The 20,890-nt window shown below is 41.9% G+C and overlaps 2 protein-coding genes across 4 annotated transcripts; one reads left to right on the top strand and one right to left on the bottom strand.

The window, feature by feature from the left end:
- The first annotated feature begins 501 nt into the window (after positions 1 to 501).
- Positions 502 to 4,520, top strand: LOC110835644 (uncharacterized). The gene is made up of 3 exons (XM_022076078.2): positions 502 to 707; positions 1,148 to 1,188; positions 2,142 to 4,520. Exons 1-3 carry the CDS (start codon positions 588 to 590, stop codon positions 3,079 to 3,081), a joined length of 1,101 nt encoding a protein of 366 aa, XP_021931770.2. The 5' UTR covers positions 502 to 587; the 3' UTR covers positions 3,082 to 4,520.
- AlkB (alpha-ketoglutarate-dependent dioxygenase AlkB) lies at positions 4,285 to 20,882 on the bottom strand. Of its 3 annotated transcripts, none has more exons than XM_087354360.1 (6): positions 20,698 to 20,881; positions 20,507 to 20,615; positions 19,619 to 19,772; positions 18,636 to 18,714; positions 17,787 to 17,980; positions 4,285 to 4,417 (listed from the first exon to the last, which is right to left on the bottom strand). In XM_087354360.1, exons 1-6 carry the CDS (start codon positions 20,791 to 20,793, stop codon positions 4,327 to 4,329), a joined length of 723 nt encoding a protein of 240 aa, XP_087210486.1. In that variant the 5' UTR covers positions 20,794 to 20,881; the 3' UTR covers positions 4,285 to 4,326. The 3 variants fall into 3 exon arrangements, with proteins under 3 accessions (XP_087210486.1, XP_087210483.1, XP_087210491.1); XM_087354357.1 differs by lacking the exon at positions 4,285 to 4,417 and adding an exon at positions 16,254 to 16,753 and having other exon boundaries at positions 20,698 to 20,882; XM_087354365.1 differs by lacking the exon at positions 4,285 to 4,417 and adding an exon at positions 16,807 to 17,030 and having other exon boundaries at positions 20,698 to 20,880.
- Between the last annotated feature and the right edge of the window lie 8 nt (positions 20,883 to 20,890).

Here is a 20,890-nt window from a genome sequence, read left to right on the forward strand (position 1 = left end):
TATCTTCTTCTTCTTCTTCTATGGCTCTCCGGTTCGTATTCGGTCCACGGCCTCCTCAATTCTCCTCTTCCGTTCGGTCCTCTGTTAGGTCCGTCTGTCCGAGGCTTTGATCGAGGTCTCGAAACATCTTCCTTTTTACAGTGCAAGGTTGTTAGCCTTGCGACCAACCCCCAACCTGGAGGACCAGGGTACCTCTCCCCCTCGACCAACCCTACCAGTAGCTCTTGGGGTCACTGAGGTCCTCGGCCCCACCACCACGACGAGGCGCAGGTAATATTAAGTGGGGGAGGAGAGGAAAATAAAGACTGCAAAGCATTGAATGGACGGACTGAATAAAACCACCAACTTCTCCTCCGCTAATCAGGATAGACAACTTCCGGTCTGCGATTTGAAGCCTGGAGCACCCATCGAATCCTGGTCAAGACATAATTTTCTTCCTTGCGGCTACATTGTTGGAATACGTAACAATGCGAAAAGCAAATTCGCCTTCGTTCAGGTGTTGACTGGTTTCCGTGGTTATTCTGTTACGATACGAGCCTTCGAGCGGTTCTGTGAGGTTAGCGAATCGGAGAGTTTCAGCGATTGCCATGGACAAGATCGGCAAATCTGTAAGGAAACTGTGGAAAGCGATGGGAAAACAAATTAGAAGCAGCAAACCCACAAAAGCAGGAAGAAGATGGAAGGACATTTACCGCCTGGGGAAAAAGGTCAGTACCTACCGCCTTCACTTTATGACTCGTGTGTGTGCCCCTGAAATTCTCAACGCAGTTTGTCAGAAAATAAAATGAAGCTTACGCTCGCCTAACGTAATACGAAGAGAAAACTGACATCCATTTTAATATTATCCTTCCATCGATGTGTAGGTCCACCAATTCGTCTCTTTCCTTCAGACTCTTGTGTGGGTTATCTGTCATCTCCGTGAGCATGCTACATGTTCTGCCAATCTTGTTTTATTCCATTCGTTAGTTCGTCTTAGTTTAGGCCTCGAAGCCACCGCGGACTCACGAAAATTACTTTTTCTTATAAAATCGAAACCGCGCGAATATTTGGGCCCGCGCAAGCCACGCCTAAACAACGGAATTGAATGAACCAGTTCGTTGTCCGTACTCGAATTTTCATTGTTTAATCGGACGCCTCTTTTTTTTAGAAGTCGTCCAGATCAGAGGACCAGACAGCATCCACTTATAGGTAAGTGATCTGGGCTTCGGTAAGAGACACACGAGTTGCATCAACTGTTGAGGCTATTGGAGCATATAGCAAATGTCGATGGCTTCACTGTTGAGCACAACACGTGGTCGCAAGGAAAATGTGTTAATTACCCACCTCAGCGTTTCGCACAACAATTAAGTCTCAGAATTACATTAGAGCCCTAGAAAAATTCATCGATCGACTTGTCTAGCGAGGGACTGTCGCCTGTCGCCTCTTATTGAAGAGAAATCTGGGAAAGATTTTTTGACGTAAATACGTCTATATTTTAGGGTCAGTGTCATTCGGCAAAAATGTTACGAAAAAGTGTAACTTCATTGTTATGTTACCTTGGAAACGTCATCTGTTTATCAACAAATAAACAACAATGGTTACCTACATAGTTACCTTATCTTACATTACATTACATTACTTTACATTACATTCAGCTACCATAGACCCATCTTAAGCGTAACTAATTCAAGTTAAATAAGCAATGTCTTAATCAAACTTTACTCAATTGTAAAGCATATATAAAGGAAATATTTAGAATAAAGCCAATATATAAACTTCCTTTCCGTATAGACGTATTTACGTCAAATTCTCCGGAACCGTCGTTCCACTGACAACTTTTATTAATTGTTTTGAAACTTTCAATATTGATCACGGATTTATATCAGTGATTGTACGTGGATGAATAATGTGATTGTGATCTATAATTTTCTTCTTGTGAAGTTAATCAATTTGCAGCATCACACGCGCACTAATGCATAAAATTGAATTATGATGAAATCAGGAATCCGCCTGTCCACCGAAGACCTAAATATTTAGAAATGTAAACGTAAGAACATGTAGAAATTTGTGTTAAATTTGTTTTGCATTTCCTGTGATATTCAAAGGTCATTGTTTCTGTCATAACGACGCAGAGTAGTGATTTTTAATTCCTTTTAACACAGGTCGAAGCCACTGGATGGTTCTGCGGGCTGTAGCTCCGCTCCGCAAAATTTTGAGAGTGTAGACATCAATGAACAAATTCGGAGCGTGGATGACGTTTATCGGGCAGCCAACTTGAGGAGGTGTCCAGCCTTGGAAGAAGACTGTGTCGCCGTCAGATGGGAACGCGATGCTCTGAAGAGAACAGTGAAAGAGCTGGAAATAAAACTGCAGGCCAAACAAGGAACACTAGAGCGGAGGAATCTTTATTTAGAAGAGGATCCTTCTGCACTGTTCGCTGAAAATAATTCTTTCTTAGCTGAAGTTCAGGATCTCCACGACGCACGCACTACCGAAACGTCAGAAATGATGGAGTATTTCGGAAAGCAGACCACGGTCTTAGCTGATCGTCTCCTAGCCGAAATATTGGCGATCGAACGTTCCTTCGTTCAGGCAAATAGCGATATTTCGCAGGTGAAAGGAGAGATGAGAATTTATGAAGACGCCTTCAAATTGATGCAAGCGACATTTGAGGCCCTGGTGGCGGAAAAGGACAGGTTAGAAACGAAATTGCGTAATCAGGAGGGAGCCCTCATTGCTGAAAGCGCCGCCATGGTTAAGGAACGTTTACAGAAATTTGCAAGCAAGAAGGAGCGGTTGTGGCGTAAAGTGTTGGACATTGGTCGTAAGAACGTCACCCTGAAGAAGGACTTGCAATTCACAGACGAAGAAAATATTTACGAAGCTTCCAATCAGCAGCTGGAGGAAACAGTCGCTGACCAGATTACAGAACTTTGTGTTGTGAAGCCTCAGACAACAAATGGCGATGAAAATCAAAATGAACAAAGCAATGGCAGCAAGTCACTCGCCCTGAAGAAGGAAGACAAAGAATGTTTAGTTGGTTTGGAAGAGCAGATCGTTTCTGAACTTGGTCTCATTGAAAGAGAGTACAGTGGTCTTTAAAAAGAGCTCTGTCAGGCGATGTTACAACTTTCAAAGTCCAGACAAAGAGAAAATTCCACTATTCTTCAATTGGAGGATCGGACGGCCCTTCTGACTTCAGCGGCGGCGGCGAAACGCAGAGGAAAGAAGAAGTGGTGGAAATTGCGTTCCTCCGGGGAAAAAGTGTGTATAAACTCAGTAGTAACTCAGTCTATACAAATTCGAATGAGAGAATGACAATGAACAAAAAAGTGTAAATTATGAAGCAGACGTCGCCTAATTTAAACTTTCTCTGGGCATTAGCCTGGAGGGACTGAGTAAAACCACCAACAGGATTTAAACCCTAGAGCACCCAAACACAAGACAGGACAATTACACAAACAAACAAACTCTCTTCGTGAGCTGTCAAAATGTTGACCTTCACGATTCGCAAAAGTTCATCAACGCACTCACAAAACCCCAAAAACTTAATTTGAATGACGGGGAATGTCAAATCCAATCGTACTTTTTCTCAACTTCCATTTTAATATTATCCTTCCATTTAAGGCTAGATATGAGACTATGGATCCTTACTTTAACGCGCTCCTATCACGTTGGTTCCTAGTCCTTTGCTCACCAGCGCATTTGACAGCGAAACACTTGAAGGAATCACCACCTGAAATATCTCATTGGCGTACCTGTGATTTATTTGTGGTTAGTTAACAGTAACGGAGGACGTTAGTTGAAGTGGTGGAGAGAGATAGAAAAGGCATATAAGGCAAAGGTAGAAATAGAGGGAGAGAGAGGTAAATAGGCAAAAGTCAATATTCTTTTAAGTAAACGAACATAATATCTAGTGTAATGACATCGCCGCAAACTCAAAACACAACATAAATTAATAAACAACAGTTAATAGCGTGAATCGGTAAGGGATTTAGTTCGTGAAATCTTTAGTGGGGGTCGCTCTGTTTGTCTCTCCATTAATTCTCGTAGAAAGTTAGAACACGTAAATAAAAATGTTGAAATCATTGATGTACTCAACACACGCCACTGAACATTTCCCCTTTACCCCCACACCAGCAGCTCCGACTGTAGCTTGGATGTTATTTCCATTCAACTGAACAGCCAATCAGCAACGCAGGATCTCTCCCCACCGCCCGGACCCTTCCGAGCTCCGGTGAAACAGGATGACGCCATGCGCTGTGAGCCGGCGAACGATATATTTAATAATAACTCTTAAACCGACTGACGTTTCGGAAGTATTTATTACCACCATCATTAGGGCGGTTATTGGCGGCATGTACACCTCTGAAACGTCGGTATATTTCCGAAAAGGCTACAATCCCAACATCGGGAGTCATCTCGTCGAGCAGAGAATCTGAAATAATGAACATAATTTTAAAATTTAAATAAATAAACTTTTTAAAAATGTATTTATTATAATAATTATCAGAAAAATATTATATGATAATTGTACTGAATTCTTCTTGGTTAATAAAAGTAATCTAGTCAATAAAATGACGTTGGTTTACGTGCCACGCCTCGTAGCGAACTATACCATAAACCATAACATATGTTATAATGAAACATATTCTATAGACCATTCGATGTCTAGTACATGGTCTTAATGCTTTAAAATGGCGGCTAACAAATACGATACGTATCGTAAAAATTCAGGAATGTAACGAACACGTTCGTAAGCCGAGAGTTACCTCAATTGACAGAGTCTTTATCAGATTGTAACCTGACCTCCTCAGCACCGAAGGCTTTATTATGACTCACCCCCCGTATTCCTAGCCCAAAAGTCCACCTGTCTTTGTCACACACGTGCGTAGACCTTCGTAGCTGCGTCGGATTCGAAATAAAAACAAAACAGTCTTTCTGACAGCAACGAAGAACGCGATCTCATTCGAGCCGTCAGCTCGTCACTGAGGAAATTGGTTGAAGGTCACTAGGGCGTATAGCGAAACGCGTGTTAACGTCTTTTGAGAGCTGGTTCATTGCACTCCGATGCTCAGTTTACGCACGTGTAAAAATACACGCGTTATGATTTTTGTGGACTCGCCTTAATTCGTCAAGACACGAGCTTTTGTAAACCGTGTGATGAACATTCTCGTTTCGTAATAACAGGGGATTTTCTGACCGAATAGATGTTACTCATCTCCCCGCTGAAGATTCCGTTCTGTGCCATGCAGTTCGAAGCCCGTACAAAGTCAAACAGAACAAACCTAATCCTCCCACACGAACTGAAAGTTAATTAATAAGACGCACGTTTGATTAACCCGGCTCTGAACCCCACGTCTCTAGGACGAGTTTCGGAGAAAGAATTATTCACATTCACAGAAACATCTGCAGATGAGTGACCTTCGGTTTATTTAGAGGAACTCGAATGTTCACGGTCAGTCCGTTCTGGGGGTCCAACCAAGGGCAAGATGGCGTCACCGAAACCAATTCACGTAACATTCGAAGATATTTGTAAACAGACCGAAAGACGATGACCGGGTTTTGTTTACGTTTAATGCTCGTTTGTTTCTAAGCTAAAAAAATGGTGCATGGATGATAATAGTAAAGACACGCCCATTCGAACTCCTTCATTTTACGAGGTGGTTTGTAATTAATTAGGTTATTAGTGGCAGAAAGTCCGACATATTGGTCTCTCGTTACGTCACAATTCCCAGGGTTAAACGCGGAGTGATACAAGAAGCGACGAATGCAAACGACGAGCTGCCCTGGGAATCGCCATTTGCAAGAAGCCTCGTGACGTCACTCACTAACTAGCAGCTAGCGAGTGGCGGACACCCCCTTTGAAAGCGAGTCGGAGACGCGTTCTGCAAACCGTACGATCCGCCACTCTGGCCGGGCCGCCGTGCGTGTAGACCCCGTGGTTAGTTCATTTTCCCGCCGTGCAAGTTCAGTGAGCCTTCGCCTGCGATCGAGACTGGGTGTGCGTGTGCCTCGCTCCTGCGTCTGCAAAGAGTGCCTGGGGAAATACTTAGGTATTGTAGTGCAATCTCATCAGTCATCATTAATTAGTGCAGTTGCAAGTATTTATCGGTCGTTGCGTTGAAATTCGCGTTAATTAAGTGCAAAAATAACTCGCCGGTAGTTTCCTCCGCAACGTCGAACGTAGCTCCCAAGCAGTCGGTACTGCAGACGTATCTTATTAATAATAATAATATAATAATTAATATTCAGAATTGATTAAAAAGTTAAAATAATCGTTTCGGCCGAATTATATATTTCCAGTTCGGAATTTATAGCGTCGGAACGTGGAGAGCTAATTGTGAAGTTCGTAGGCATTATGGCGCCCGTCTGCACATTTTGGCGGTATTTTTTTGGAAACGCCTTGCGTTTTGGAAATGCATCGAGCTGCAAAATTTGGACGACTTGCAAGTGTTTATTAGTGATTTAATTGTAATGCATCTAAATTTAGTTAATTCGGAAAAGTGCATTATGAAATTGACAGCAGTTTGCTGTACGATGACAAAAAGTAGTTCCCAGAAAGTTTGCATCACACGAACGTTGCAACAGCGCGAAGGTGTTCACTCTTATTCGTATATTCACAAATGTCTTAAGAGATTAAAAATGTATTTCCGATTGAATCGTAGGTTGCCATGTCAGGGGTCACATAAATGTGACCGAGGTCACGCATTCCGACAGAAAATACGAGTTCTGAGGTGTCGAGGAGCGAGGACGAAATTTCTCTCGAGCTGAGAGACGTAAACATTTAAGGTACACTTCAACGAAAAACTTTAATAGATTTTCGGAGGCATTTGCCGAAATTTGCACTAAAGTAAAAATTACGATGGCAAGAATAATTCGAATGTAGGAGCCGTGAAAACTGATACGATAATTAATTGAGAAATTATAGTCATTTCGGTGTTTAGAAAAGTAAAGTTTAGCCGCCATCATTAAAATCGAAGACGAACTTTTTAAATTTTGTAGTAATTACTTTTCGGAATGTTATCAAAAGTTAGAGGTTAAAAGTTTAGATGCCACGCACTGCATAAAAATTAGTAATGATTTTATTTCATTATAATAAAGTTGTGTTATGTATAATCATCGTCCCATTTGCATTCCAGGTACTTCATAACAACGACGAACGTTCCCACTGCCTAAGTGTCACTTAGATTATGTTTTTAACGAAAACAATTTGAGTTAAATATGTGGATATGTTTAAACAATTATTACGTAAATTCGTTGAACATTTGGGCCCATATTTAAATCTGATTCCCCAGAGGGAACTTTTTCCATCATTTATGAATCGCCTTTCCTCAGAACGTGGTTCGAATACCGCTCTGTACAAATTCTGTTTGCAGTCTGAAGGAGGAATCGCGGCTTGATGCCTTCTGCATTTACAGATGTTTCGTGGTCTTATTCAGTCCCTCTAGCCACGACTGGCCACTGCAGATCCCCTTCTGCGCCCTCATTCATGAACTAAAATGTATTTAATTCTAGAAGAAAATAATGTAGGTAACCCCCCCCCCCCCCCATATGTTGTAAATTTCGAAGTAATTGCGTTTTCAAAATGAACTGGCTGTTATAAAACAGAATAATAGTTAGTGAACCCTTCACTTAGTACGTCATGGCTTCTCGCTTGCCAAATACAAAATGCGAGAAATCACTTTCAGATCGCCAAGCTCTAGTCAGTGCGCAGTCGTCATGGGTTTCCTCAGTTGCACCGCATAAGCTGCTTAAGTTATAACACAGAGCAGCACGACCTCCAATCCAATCTCTTTTATTAGCCTTCCGTGACGTCACCTCCTACCAGAGCGTAGTCTCCTTTTAGTTCGAGACGCTTATCGCTTTCTGCCCACGTTTGAACCACCTCCAAAACGATAATCTCCCTCAGTGTTGTGTCTAGTGTCTCGCCATATTTTGAAGAGTTGTGTGCTTAAAACTGTCTTTATTTTCAGATCTTCGTAATCTCATAAAACTAGCTTCAGCTAACAGCAGCAAAATGTAGAATGACTTTGCTATAAATGACGTCGCTTATGCAAAGATTTAGGAATGAGGGGGCAACGAATTCAGGACATTCGCTTAGTGTAGACTAGGACAACAGCCGTGGTAGTGAATTAGAATGCATACGGAGGATAATATTAGGTTGGGTTAGGATTAGCATTAGATTTATTTTAGCATTAATTAGATGATGATAGGCGGATCACTGTGGTGATGGTGGGTTTATCAATAGCTTCATGATGATACGACGAGCCCTTTAGTGATGATAGGAGCACCGATGTGCTGGTGATAGGAGGATCACCAATTAGATGATGATAGGCGGATCACTGTGGTGATGGTGGGTTTATTAATAGTTCGATGATGATACGACGAGCCCTATAGTGATGATAGGAGCACTGATGTGCTGGTGATAGGAGGATCACCAATTAGATGATGATAGGCGGATCACTGTGGTGATTGTGGGTTTATCAATAGTTTGATGATGATACGACGAGCCCTATATTGATGATAGGAGCACTGATGTGGTGGTGATAGGAGGATCACTAATTAGATGATGATAGGCGGATCACTGTGGTGATGGTGGGTTTATTAATAGTTCGATGATGATACGACGAGCCCTATATTGATGATAGGAGCACTGATGTGCTGGTGATAGGAGGATCACCAATTAGATGATGATAGGCGGATCACTGTGGTGATGGTGGGTTTATCAATAGTTTGTTGATGATACGACGAGCCCTATATTGATGATAGGAGCACTGATGTGGTGGTGATAGGAGGATCACTAATTAGATGATGATAGGCGGATCACTGTGGTGATGGTGGGTTTATCAATAGTTTGATGATGATACGACGAGCCCTATAGTGATGATAGGAGCACTGATGTGCTGGTGATAGGAGGATCACCAATTAGATGATGATAGGCGGATCACTGTGGTGATGGTGGGTTTATCAATAGTTTGATGATGATACGACGAGCCCTATATTGATGATAGGAGCACTGATGTGGTGGTGATAGGAGGATCACCAATTAGATGATGATAGGCGGATCACTGTGGTGATGGTGGGTTTATCAATAGTTTGTTGATGATACGACGAGCCCTATATTGATGATAGGAGCACTGATGTGGTGGTGATAGGAGGATCACTAATTAGATGATGATAGGCGGATCACTGTGGTGATGGTGGGTTTATTAATAGTTCGATGATGATACGACGAGCCCTATAGTGATGATAGGAGCACTGATGTGCTGGTGATAGGAGGATCACCAATTTGATGATGATAGGCGGATCACTGTGGTGATGGTGGGTTTATCAATAGTTTGATGATGATACGACGAGCCCTATATTGATGATAGGAGCACTGATGTGGTGGTGATAGGAGGATCACTAATTAGATAATGATAGGCGGATCACTGTGGTGATGGTGGGTTTATTAATAGTTCAATGATGATACGACGAGCCCTATATTGATGATAGGAGCACTGATGTGGTGGTGATAGGAGGATCACTAATTAGATGATGATAGGCGGATCACTGTGGTGATGGTGGGTTTATTAATAGTTCAATGATGATACGACGAGCCCTATATTGATGATAGGAGCACTGATGTGGTGGTGATAGGAGGATCACCAATTAGATGGTGATAGGAGGTTCACTGTGGTGATGGTGGGTTTATCAATAGTTTGATGATGATACGACGAGCCCTATAGTGATGATAGGAGCACTGATGTGCTGGTGATAGGAGGATCACCAATTTGATGATGATAGGCGGATCACTGTGGTGATGGTGGGTTTATCAATAGTTTGATGATGATACGACGAGCCCTATAGTGATGATAGGAGCACTGATGTGCTGGTGATAGGGGGATCACCAATTAGATGATGATAGGCGGATCACTGTGGTGATGGTGGGTTTATCAATAGTTTGATGATGATACGACGAGCCCTTTAGTGATGATCGGAGGGGGACGAGATTGCCGATGTTAGGATACTTGCAGTGTTCTGTCACTTCTAAGTGATCGTCACTTCTTTCCGAGACTACGTCAGCATTTCATCTGAAGTAAGAGCCTTCTTTTCCTCTCATCTTCCCAGCAGAAGAGATTCTTCGTAAAGAATTTGACACTTTACCACCGACCGACAGACAGACGGACAGGACGAGCGAAGCAAAGAACGCCTGCATTAAGCATCGTTTAGCGCGAGTCAGCTTAGCTCTCGCCTTCGAATGTTGGCGTAACTAATCGATATTTAAGGCGCGTGTATTTCGTGAACGCAATTGCGAAAGTTTTATCATCGAGGATCGCATCGGGTGAAGTCGCCAGGAACTATCGATTGTAATGCGACTTGCGAGATCGATAACTTATCGAGCAGGACATCAGGAATACGCAGTTTTGTTTACCTGCGAACGTAATGACGAGGCTTCATTACGCCGACAGATTGAGTCCGCATTTTGGCAGCGCTGAAAGTGACGTCACGTCAAAGATTAACATAAAAGCAATTTCCTGACGAATACCACACATGTTCTGTTCAAGTCCCCACTCTTTCTACATTACTAACCTACTAAGAGAATGCACACTTAATTCTCTCTTTATTGTTGTTTTTGTAATATTAGTAGTAGTAGTAGTAGTAGTAGTAGTAGTGGTTGTTGTTGTTCTTATTATTCTTCTTCTTCTTACGCATGGCCGGCAATTAGTATCAGAACTCGGCTTGTACGCTCATGTGTGTCCAAAATCAAATTCTGTTCGCTTAAATCTCGAAATTATTCTTAAATCATTCTGCAAATGAAAACCACAAGAAGTGGTTACATTTATTTGAATTTTCCATGCGGACTCCAAATCAGAATTTAGAATTCGTAAATATCTGTCACTCGGCGTTCAACGACCCGTGAAAAGACATTCGGGAGTTGAGAAGAATTTAATTACGACACCGTCCGGCCTAATCGAAGGCAAACGAAGAATTTCTCTCGTTTAAATCAGAGCGAAATTTAAATAAATAACAAAAGCATGAAGAGAGGCGCAAATGTCGACGTCTCCCACCGACGGACGGACGGACGGACGAACAGACGAACTGACAATAAGCACCACTCACCGCCTTCTCTTACACTTCTAATTCTTCGAAAAACGTCGTTTTTGCCCTGCAGGATCCACACGCAGATTTCTGTTACCCGACGTTTCTCAAAGTCATCTTCCGCAACGTCGACCAGGGAAACTCTCAAGTCCCACAGAAGGTGTCCCTTCGCTAGGGACAATATGTTAGTGTGAACCACAGTGCATAATTTAGGGGGTAGAAGACGGAATAGTTTAGTGAGCACCACATTGCATAATTTAGGGGGTAGAAGATTGCCTAGTTTAGTGAGCACCACATTGCATAATTTAAGGGGTAGAAGACTGCCTACTTTAGTGAGCACCACATTGCATAATTTAGGGGGTAGAAGACGGCCTAGTTTAGTGAGCATCACATTGCATAATTTAGGGGGTAGAAGACGGCCTAGATTAGTGAGCACCACAGTGCATACTTTAAGGGGTAGAAGACGGCCTAGTTTAGTGAGCATCACATTGCATAATTGAGGGGGTAGAAGACTGCCTAGTTTAGTGAGCACCACATTGCATAATTTAGGGGGTAGAAGACGGCCTACTTTAGTGAGCACCACATTGCATAATTTAGGGGGTAGAAGACGGCCTACTTTAGTGAGCACCACATTGCATAATTTAGGGGGTAGAAGACGGCCTACTTTAGTGAGCACCACAGTACGTAATTTACGGGGTAGAAGACTGCCTACTTTAGTGAGCACCACAGTACATAATTTAGGGGGTAGAAGACGGCCTACTTTAGTGAGCACCACATTGCATAATTTAGGGGGTAGAAGACTGCCGAGGTTAGTGTGCACCACATTGCATAATTTAGGGGGTAGAAGACTGTCTACTTTAGTGAGCACCACATTGCATAATTTAGGGGGTAGAAGACGGCCTACTTTAGTGAGCACCACAGTACATAATTTAGGGGGTAGAAGACGGCCTACTTTAGTGAGCACCACAGTACATAATTTAGGGGGTAGAAGACGGCCTACTTTAGTGAGCACCACATTGCGTAATTTAGGGGGTAGAAGACTGCCGAGGTTAGTGTGCACCACATTGCATAATTTAGGGGGTAGAAGACGGCCTACTTTAGTGAGCACCACATTGCATAATTTAGGGGGTAGAAGACGGCCTACTTTAGTGAGCACCACAGTACGTAATTTACGGGGTAGAAGACTGCCTACTTTAGTGAGCACCACAGTACATAATTTAGGGGGTAGAAGACGGCCTACTTTAGTGAGCACCACATTGCGTAATTTAGGGGGTAGAAGACTGCCGAGGTTAGTGTGCACCACATTGCATAATTTAGGGGGTAGAAGACGGCCTACTTTAGTGAGCACCACATTGCATAATTTAGGGGGTAGAAGACGGCCTACTTTAGTGAGCACCACAGTACGTAATTTACGGGGTAGAAGACTGCCTACTTTAGTGAGCACCACAGTACATAATTTAGGGGGTAGAAGACTGCCTACTTTAGTGAGCACCACATTGCATAATTTAGGGGGTAGAAGACTGCCGAGGTTAGTGTGCACCACAGTGCATACTTTAATGGGTAGAAGACTGCCTAGTTTAGTGAGCACCACATTGCATAATTTAGGGGGTAGAAGACGGCCTACTTTAGTGAGCACCACATTGCATAATTTAGGGGGTAGAAGACGGCCTAGTTTAGTGAGCACCACATTGCATAATTTAGGGGGTAGAAGACGGCCTAGTTTAGTGAGCACCACATTGCATAATTTAGGGGGTAGAAGACGGCCTACTTTAGTGAGCACCACATTGCATAATTTAGGGGGTAGAAGACTGCCGAGGTTAGTGTGCACCACAGTGCATACTTTAATGGGTAGAAGACTGCCTAGTTTAGTGAGCACCACATTGCATAATTTAGGGGGTAGAAGACGGCCTACTTTAGTGAGCACCACATTGCATAATTTAGGGGGTAGAAGACGGCCTAGTTTAGTGAGCACCACATTGCATAATTTAGGGGGTAGAAGACGGCCTACTTTAGTGAGCACCACATTGCATAATTTAGGGGGTAGAAGACTGCCGAGGTTAGTGTGCACCACAGTGCATACTTTAATGGGTAGAAGACTGCCTAGTTTAGTGAGCACCACATTGCATAATTTAGGGGGTAGAAGACGGCCTACTTTAGTGAGCACCACATTGCATAATTTAGGGGGTAGAAGACGGCCTACTTTAGTAAGCACCACAGTACATAATTTAGGGGGTAGAAGACGGCCTACTTTAGTGAGCACCACATTGCATAATTTAGGGGGTAGAAGACTGCCGATGTTAGTGTGCACCACAGTGCATACTTTAAGCCTTAAAGTAAGTAGAAGACGGCCTACTTTAGTGAGCACCACAGTACATAATTTAGGGGGTAGAAGACGGCCTACTTTAGTGAGCACCACAGTACGTAATTTAGGGGATTGAAGACGGCCTACTTTAGTGAGCACCACATTGCATAATTTAGGGGGTAGAAGACGGCCTACTTTAGTGAGCACCACAGTGCATAATTTAGGGGGTAGAAGACGGCCTACTTTAGTGAGCACCACAGTACATAATTTAGGGGGTAGAAGACGGCCTACTTTAGTGAGCACCACAGTACATAATTTAGGGGGTAGAAGACTGCCTACTTTAGTGAGCACCACATTGCATAATTTAGGGGGCACAAGAGTGCCGGTGATAGGGCGCACTAAGTGCGTGTTTTAAGGGGCCGTACAATATTTATTTTGAGGGGTATTTTATTACTGATTTTGGGGGGTTAATTTAGGTGATGCTAGCGTGTATTATGGGGGCAGATTTTAGGATTCAGTAAGGTGACGATATTAGGGTTATTTTTAAAGCTGCCTCATTCCCCTGTACTATCTGATATTTATTATGAGTCGTTTCAAAATTCAGTCTGAGTGGCCAGCCCATCGTAATATTTCTGACTTCTCTATCACCTTCAAGGTAGAACGTTTAAGCAACTGAATAGTTTGGCTTCAATCGCCTGCTAACTAACACGACGAATTCCGAGGTAAAGTAACTAGAGGGTTATAGCAGTGGTAGGTAGGTTCGCAGTGTGTGGTTCGCGAGTTTTTCATCGTATTCTTATGGTAGTCAGTGCATTCCGTCGATTGATCGATCTTTCGTCAAACGAAGCGTTGTTAAAATCGTTGCCATCACGAGTTATAACAGAGCCTACTAATCGCCAGATTTCGTGTTCGTGGTTACGAATTTTAAGCCTTTATCCGTTCGCCTTCGTCTCCCTTGTGAAAAGTGTTGTGTCCAGTGAATTCAAGGCTGTCTTAAGTGTCTGTGGTGCAGTGAAGTTTAGTGTTGTGCTGTGTTCTTCTGTGTCAGCGGAGTCAGCGTTCTCAACGAAGACTGCAGCTGCAGACGCCGATCGAACGATATCTTCTAGAGGAGCAGCGCGTACTTCGTAACGTAGAAACGATTTTTTATTTTACTAATCCGTAGGTTAAGGCCCCATTCGCTTTCGGATGGGATTTGCTTTTTTCCAGGTCATCAGGCATCGACACGGTCTTATCACGTCAGTCCGACCCCAGGCTGGTCGTGGTATCAACTGAGGACCGTGTCTTTTTGATTTCGTTAATGTTTTCTGCTCTTGTTTCAGGCTGTAAAGTGAACTCATGATTCAGCATAGAGAAAGACTTAGAACGTTGTTACACTGAAGAATCGCGTTACGCGAGCGAATAATAATAATAGTCACGTGACAACAACGCGCATTCAGGGACGTCTTCGTTTTACGTGGCGTTTTAATTTCGTGATTTTCCGTAGGCGTTAGGATTTTGCGAGAATCAAAACTTCGTTGCGTAATAATACACTTAAGTCCTGTGTTAAACCTAGTTGGCGACTTTAACAATCCAATTCGATTTCATTTCTTTGTAATACACCGACGACTTGATTGAGTTGTACTACGTAACGTGGACAACTCAAATGCATCAGAAGACAGATCAGGAGTACCAACTGCACAGTTAAGTATTTTCCTTTGTCTTTGTTAATTAACATTTGTTTGTTGCTGTTCTTACAGGAGACGTTTCGTTTGTTTGTTTGTTTCAGGTCCCGCTCACGTCCTGTGCCTCAACGTGGCGAGCGGGTGAAACAAAGAACGGTGCATTCCCGAAATTGTAGTCGGGGCGAATCTGTGCGCTCGGCAGCCACTGCCTGTATTTTTCCTCCGGGTCTGTAGAGTTGGCAGGGGCAGCGGGTGGGACGTTCAATCACTGCTCCCTAGCGGCAGAACTTTGCATCTCGCTTTTTGTATGTGACCCCCCTCCCCTCCTTCTGCTACGAGTTTCTGGACGTGGGCGAAACGCACAGATTCGCCCCAGACTGCAGTTCATTGACTGAAAAACCCCCCCCCCCCCATTTTGGTCATAGTTTTTGCTTTGTGTATGGTTATAATTCCTGAAGGGCACATTCTAATTGGCTTTGAAACTTTTTAATCTAATTCATTAAGAATGCTAAACGCCTATTGGTTGAGTCTTTCGAGTCTGTCGATCGATTTTCTCAGGACGAAATTTTTTTCCCGTTGGTGGTAGGAATTTTAAGATTTGGTATTTATCTCCGTTACAAAAATCTCCCCGCCGATTTTAATTTCATCAACTACTTTTTATTTTGCGTACATTTTCCTTGCATGTCGATTAGACTGAAATGTTTGTCTCGATGTAATCAGAGGAGAGGGGAAAAGAATGTGATGAAATGAAAGATATTTTGGCATATCAGTGAATTGCAATCATACATTTTCATTCAAATTTCTGTTGTCAGTAAATTTAGTTATTTGAAATCAGCAAATGCGGGAATGCATCGTTCCTTGGCCAAACAGGATATTTTTTTTATATAAATTCCAATTTTCAATAATTTCCATGCTCCCCCCCAGCCCCGAACGATTGGCTACTTAAAATGTTAAGGACAATCCCGACCTGCGTCACAGTCACGTGACACCTCCTGTGTGGTCCGTGTTGGTGATTCCCGACCTTCCATTCATTGCTGCTTGTTATTTGTTGTTCATTTCCTGTGCATTTTGCCAACAAAATGAGTTTAACGCCTAGGCACAAGTGCAAAGGATTCCGTAAACAGAATTCTGTATTACGTTTCAGGTTCTCGTGAGGGCTGGATGGATGAAATGGACTTGCGAGACCCCGTCTGCTTGTTGGAACATTTCAGAAAAAAATGCAATTGCAGATTTTAATTTAAACATTTATTTTAGAGTAAAAACACGTGGAAATACAAGATTTACGTTCATCGCTCACACCCGCTGCGGAAGAGTTCTTACTCCGAGCTTAAGAACTTGCCTCACATTCATATTAATTCTCGAAGTCTTTAAATAATTTCCAAAAGGTTCCCAAAAATTATTTTCCATACAAGAATAAATTATTTCAGAACTCAAACTGGACGGAAAGTCCGCTGAGTTCGCTCCTTTCACAATTCCTTTTAGAGTACAGTCTCCTGAATCAGACACAGCGGAATGATCACCACAGTCCCTTGACGCGCACTCTGTCGATGAATTTGCATCATTCCATGGGGATGTGTCCGCCGATACAATACGAGGAATTCCGTGATAGCAAAGTCTGCTCGCTCCAGACATGATAACAATATCACCACTGTGTATTAGCATCGCCGTAGGCTTCTCGTCGGCACTCGGTCCGCCAATTAGGAAAACAGCACTCTGACCAAAACTACCAAATGAAAGCAAAGAATTACTGGAATAATTATCTCTGGTTTCGGAAATTTATTTGTCAGTATATAATAACGTCCCACTCGATGGTACCTGCGCCTTGTCGTGGTGGTGGGGCCGAGGACCTCAGTGACCCCAAGAGCTACTGGTAGGGTTGGTCGAGGGGGAGAGGTCAGACTAAGACAGGTACCCTGGTCCTCCAGGTTGGGGGTTGGTCACAAGGCTAACAACCTTGCAGCGTAAAAAGGAAGATGTTTCAAAACCTCGGACAGACGGACCTAACAGAGGACCGAATGAAAGAGGAGAATTGAGGAGGCCATGAAAGAAGAATTTATAATAACGTACAATATGCTAAAACTGTGATGTACAGTTCGCAACCCACTGACTTTATCTCGACAGCGCTCTTCCAAAACTGTTACCTGGCAGCAGTTTTAACGTACACACGAAGGACAACATGAATTATAAAAATAAAGTATAATTCTAAAACACGTACTTAGAATTAAATTCTAAAATTGATAACTGTAGATATCAATTTTATCCTCAATCCAGATTACATTGTCTCGTACTAGCGTAAATTGTCAGTACGTGTGGCCGTGTGATTCCACAGGAAAAAATTAAATTGCTATTCCGAAACTTTGCTGGCAATGAACTGAGATTTGCGGAAGATTTCCGAGTCTCTAAATGTCGCAGCTATTAATAAAAAAATTAATACTCATGAAGTTTTTTGTGCCCGATGAATGGAAACAAAATATCGCCTGCCATAGAAATTGATTACTGCCAGTTTATTTAATGACATCTTCAGTAACTCAAATTAAATAGAGAGAAAAATAATGAATAACAAATGGATGAGGGAGAGAATAGCAAAGACCTAATTTAAATTAATATCGCAACATTTGCCTGGAGGGACTGAGTAAAATCTGTGATTCAGATACAGAATGTGGGACCACAAGACACCAAGCCCAAGATCAACCAGTCAGCCACACTTGGTAGATGCATATAATTTTTTTCAATACCTACACGACGTATCGGCTTACCTGAAAGATAGCAGGGGCGCGTCTTTGTCGGGCTCGGAATGATCTGTGTGCCCGGACAGGGTCGAGTCCATATGATAGTAATTCACAATTGCAGCTTGAGCGCGGAAATCATCGAAGCCAACCGCTGTAGCGACGTACTGGCACAGCGTGGCCAAATCTTGAGGGAAAGGGTCACGGGAGTCTTCGCTGTACTTCTGCGAAATAAATTAAATTATCCATTTAAATTCACCAGGACAATTTGCTTATACCAAATATATTAATCTGCATAAACTTTAAAAAAAAAATGACTTGCTATTATTAAGCATGCGTACTCTACAAAACATTTGTCTCATTATGACTTTGACTGTCCAAAACATGTTATGTTTAAGGAAAAACATTTAAAAGTTGCTCTGCTATCTGTAGAATGTCACATCCAATAAACTTCAATATCACACGCTTACAAACTCCCATATTATTTTAAAACTGCAAGCGTACGCAAGCATAAAATACATTCATATAATTTAAAACTGGTCACACCTTTTCATTTATATAATATTTTACAATTTCATATAAAAATTGAACTCATAAGCATTATCTAACAGAAAGGCAATAAACAGGAGCAACAGACGACATTTTAAGATTAAAAAATAAATAATCTTAAAAAGCAGAGAAGTGTAAAATATATCGAGGTCGCTACGATTTACCACAAAACAGCAGCACGGGCCAATAAGATGACAGAACAGGGCTGAATAAATGTCTCACTGCCGTCAACACGCTCAACATAGTTAAACTAACAGACACACATAATTAATAACCTATTTTAACATCTTCCATGTATCAGTGTCGTATATTATATCGCATATCATTTACCTTTGTATCCCAGTTATGATGGTATCCCAAAGTTGCCCATCGTAATTTCTGTAGAAGTATTTTTCCCTTTTCTGCATCTCTGGAATAATTCACAGCAACTAAATTAGAAATATTCTCAGACTAAAGTGAGGTTATGTGATCAACAACATGGCTGCTGTTACAGTTCAGGTATTGAGGTACAATAGGGCAGATATTAATAACCAGGAAATTATGTGGGTAAATGTGACCGAGGTATCAAAGTGGCTAACACTGTAACGAGGCGAACCACGTAAATGATCTGTGACGTTAGCTGAACTCTGTGTGGAATTTGTAGTGTGTGCTTCCAAATCTGAGTTGGCCACTCAGAATTTGCTGATTCCAATTTAAAAATAGCTGGTTACACTTTGACAAAATCACTTTAGTTGGTATCTTTCTCGATTTCGCCTACAGATTAGTAACCTCAGATTTGAAGTTCACATGATACTGAAAATGTTGATTGTGGTCTTTCGGTTGTAGGTCATTGCCAACATTTCTGATGAATGTACTGCTTCCAGTTTAGATGCTGCGGTCTTTTGTAGGCAACAGATTCCTCCAAAAGGTTTGTGGCCACCTACAAGAGGGCGTGTTGTCAGAACCTAGACCACAATCAACAACAAAAAATTGAAGTTGAGGGAAGTCAGCCCAACCTTTGGCTAGCAGCGACTATGAAGAATATTACTCTGTAAATAAAGTTTTGTTGTTACTTACTTATGTATGGTATCAGAGAAATGTATACAAAATATTGGTTAAAAATTCTTGGGGAAAGACATGAGAGGATAATATTAAAATTCATCTTAGAATTGTGGGTTATGAGGCTGTGGAATGGATTAAACTGGCTTAAGCTACAGCCTAGTTGCAGGATTTTGTGAATATCATGAACATTCTGTTTTATTTTAACAAAATGAACACACTATCTGGCAACCACCAAAAGGATCCTGTACCCAGGCTGTCATTCCGCTACTTACTTCAGACACGTGTCCCACCACTTCTGTTCATCTTCCAGGTCTCCATGTTTGTCAAGGTTTAGTTTCTGTGGCTTACAAGTGAAGTCTTTCAGACAGCGACAAACCCAGTATCTCTGTCCAAAGGCAGTGAAAGGGTTTGGTATAAACAACAAACCTGTAAAATTAACAGCAGAACTGTAAAGACTTATTCCATTCTCAGAGCCCAGTCTGAAATATGTTCTTGTTTATTTTGTTAAATATAAATCATAAAGTTTCAAACAACAGAGAGAACTAAAATTTATACCGTATTAATCTTTGTATGACAACCATTTTTGAGTAAAACTACTCATAAAGTATGACATATTAGACCAACATGATTAAATAAGCCTGAGGATGTTCTGTGTACAGCCCCCAGTAAATCAAGACTTCCATAAATTTTATGGAACCTAAAGTTTCATTACCACAACAGCCTGCCAATGGTCCCTATCCTCAGACAGACAAATCCAACCCACAGCCTCTCACTTTATTTCCCTAAAACCCATTTTAATATGATCCCATCATTTAAGCCTCAGTTTTTAAAGTGGTCTCTTCCCTTCAGATTGTCCAAGCAAAATGCACTTATCATAAGTCATAAGTCTTGATTCCATGTGGGATGCCATTTTGCATGATGATATAGTCTGCTGGCTAGATTTTATGTAGGTGGAGAGGGGTAGAACTGAGCAGAGCAAGGTGAGACATGCCACAAGTGGTGAATGTTAAGACAAGGGACATCATATTAATGGTATCTGAATATCAATGTAATGTTCCTACACAAATTTAGTTTCTTAAATTGGTGTTTAGTGATAATTGTTTCCTTCTGGTATATCACTGCATTCAAGACAATATCCCAACAAACTGTAAGAGCTGTACCATGCTTGTTGGTAAATTCATATATTTTCCATTCGTTGATTGGCTTCAGGCCCAGTTGACTGTCTCGAACCGTATGGTTGCATGTTGGATTCGTTCTTCTCGTAATTACCTACAATGAACAAAAAGTAATCTCCTTTAATCGAATCTTGTGCTTGTATAACCTCTCTCAGAAGACAACCTATTTCACTTACTGTATTATCAGGGAAGTTTTGGTTGAAGTCTAAAACTCCTGACAGATCAGGCGGAGGATGTCGTCTTTTATAGAACTTAAAATCATCTTTAAACATGCCAATTCCCAAATCTATGAAAAGCTAAATAAATGCACAACATAACCTTACAGATGCAGATCAGAAGTACCAACATTACATCACTTCCAGTTGGGAA

This window comes from Zootermopsis nevadensis, unplaced genomic scaffold (genome assembly GCF_977971745.1).
Source record: "Zootermopsis nevadensis isolate Lab colony 2312 unplaced genomic scaffold, Znev_1.0 Znev_ptg000002l, whole genome shotgun sequence".
Lineage (NCBI taxonomy): Eukaryota > Metazoa > Arthropoda > Insecta > Blattodea > Termopsidae > Zootermopsis > Zootermopsis nevadensis.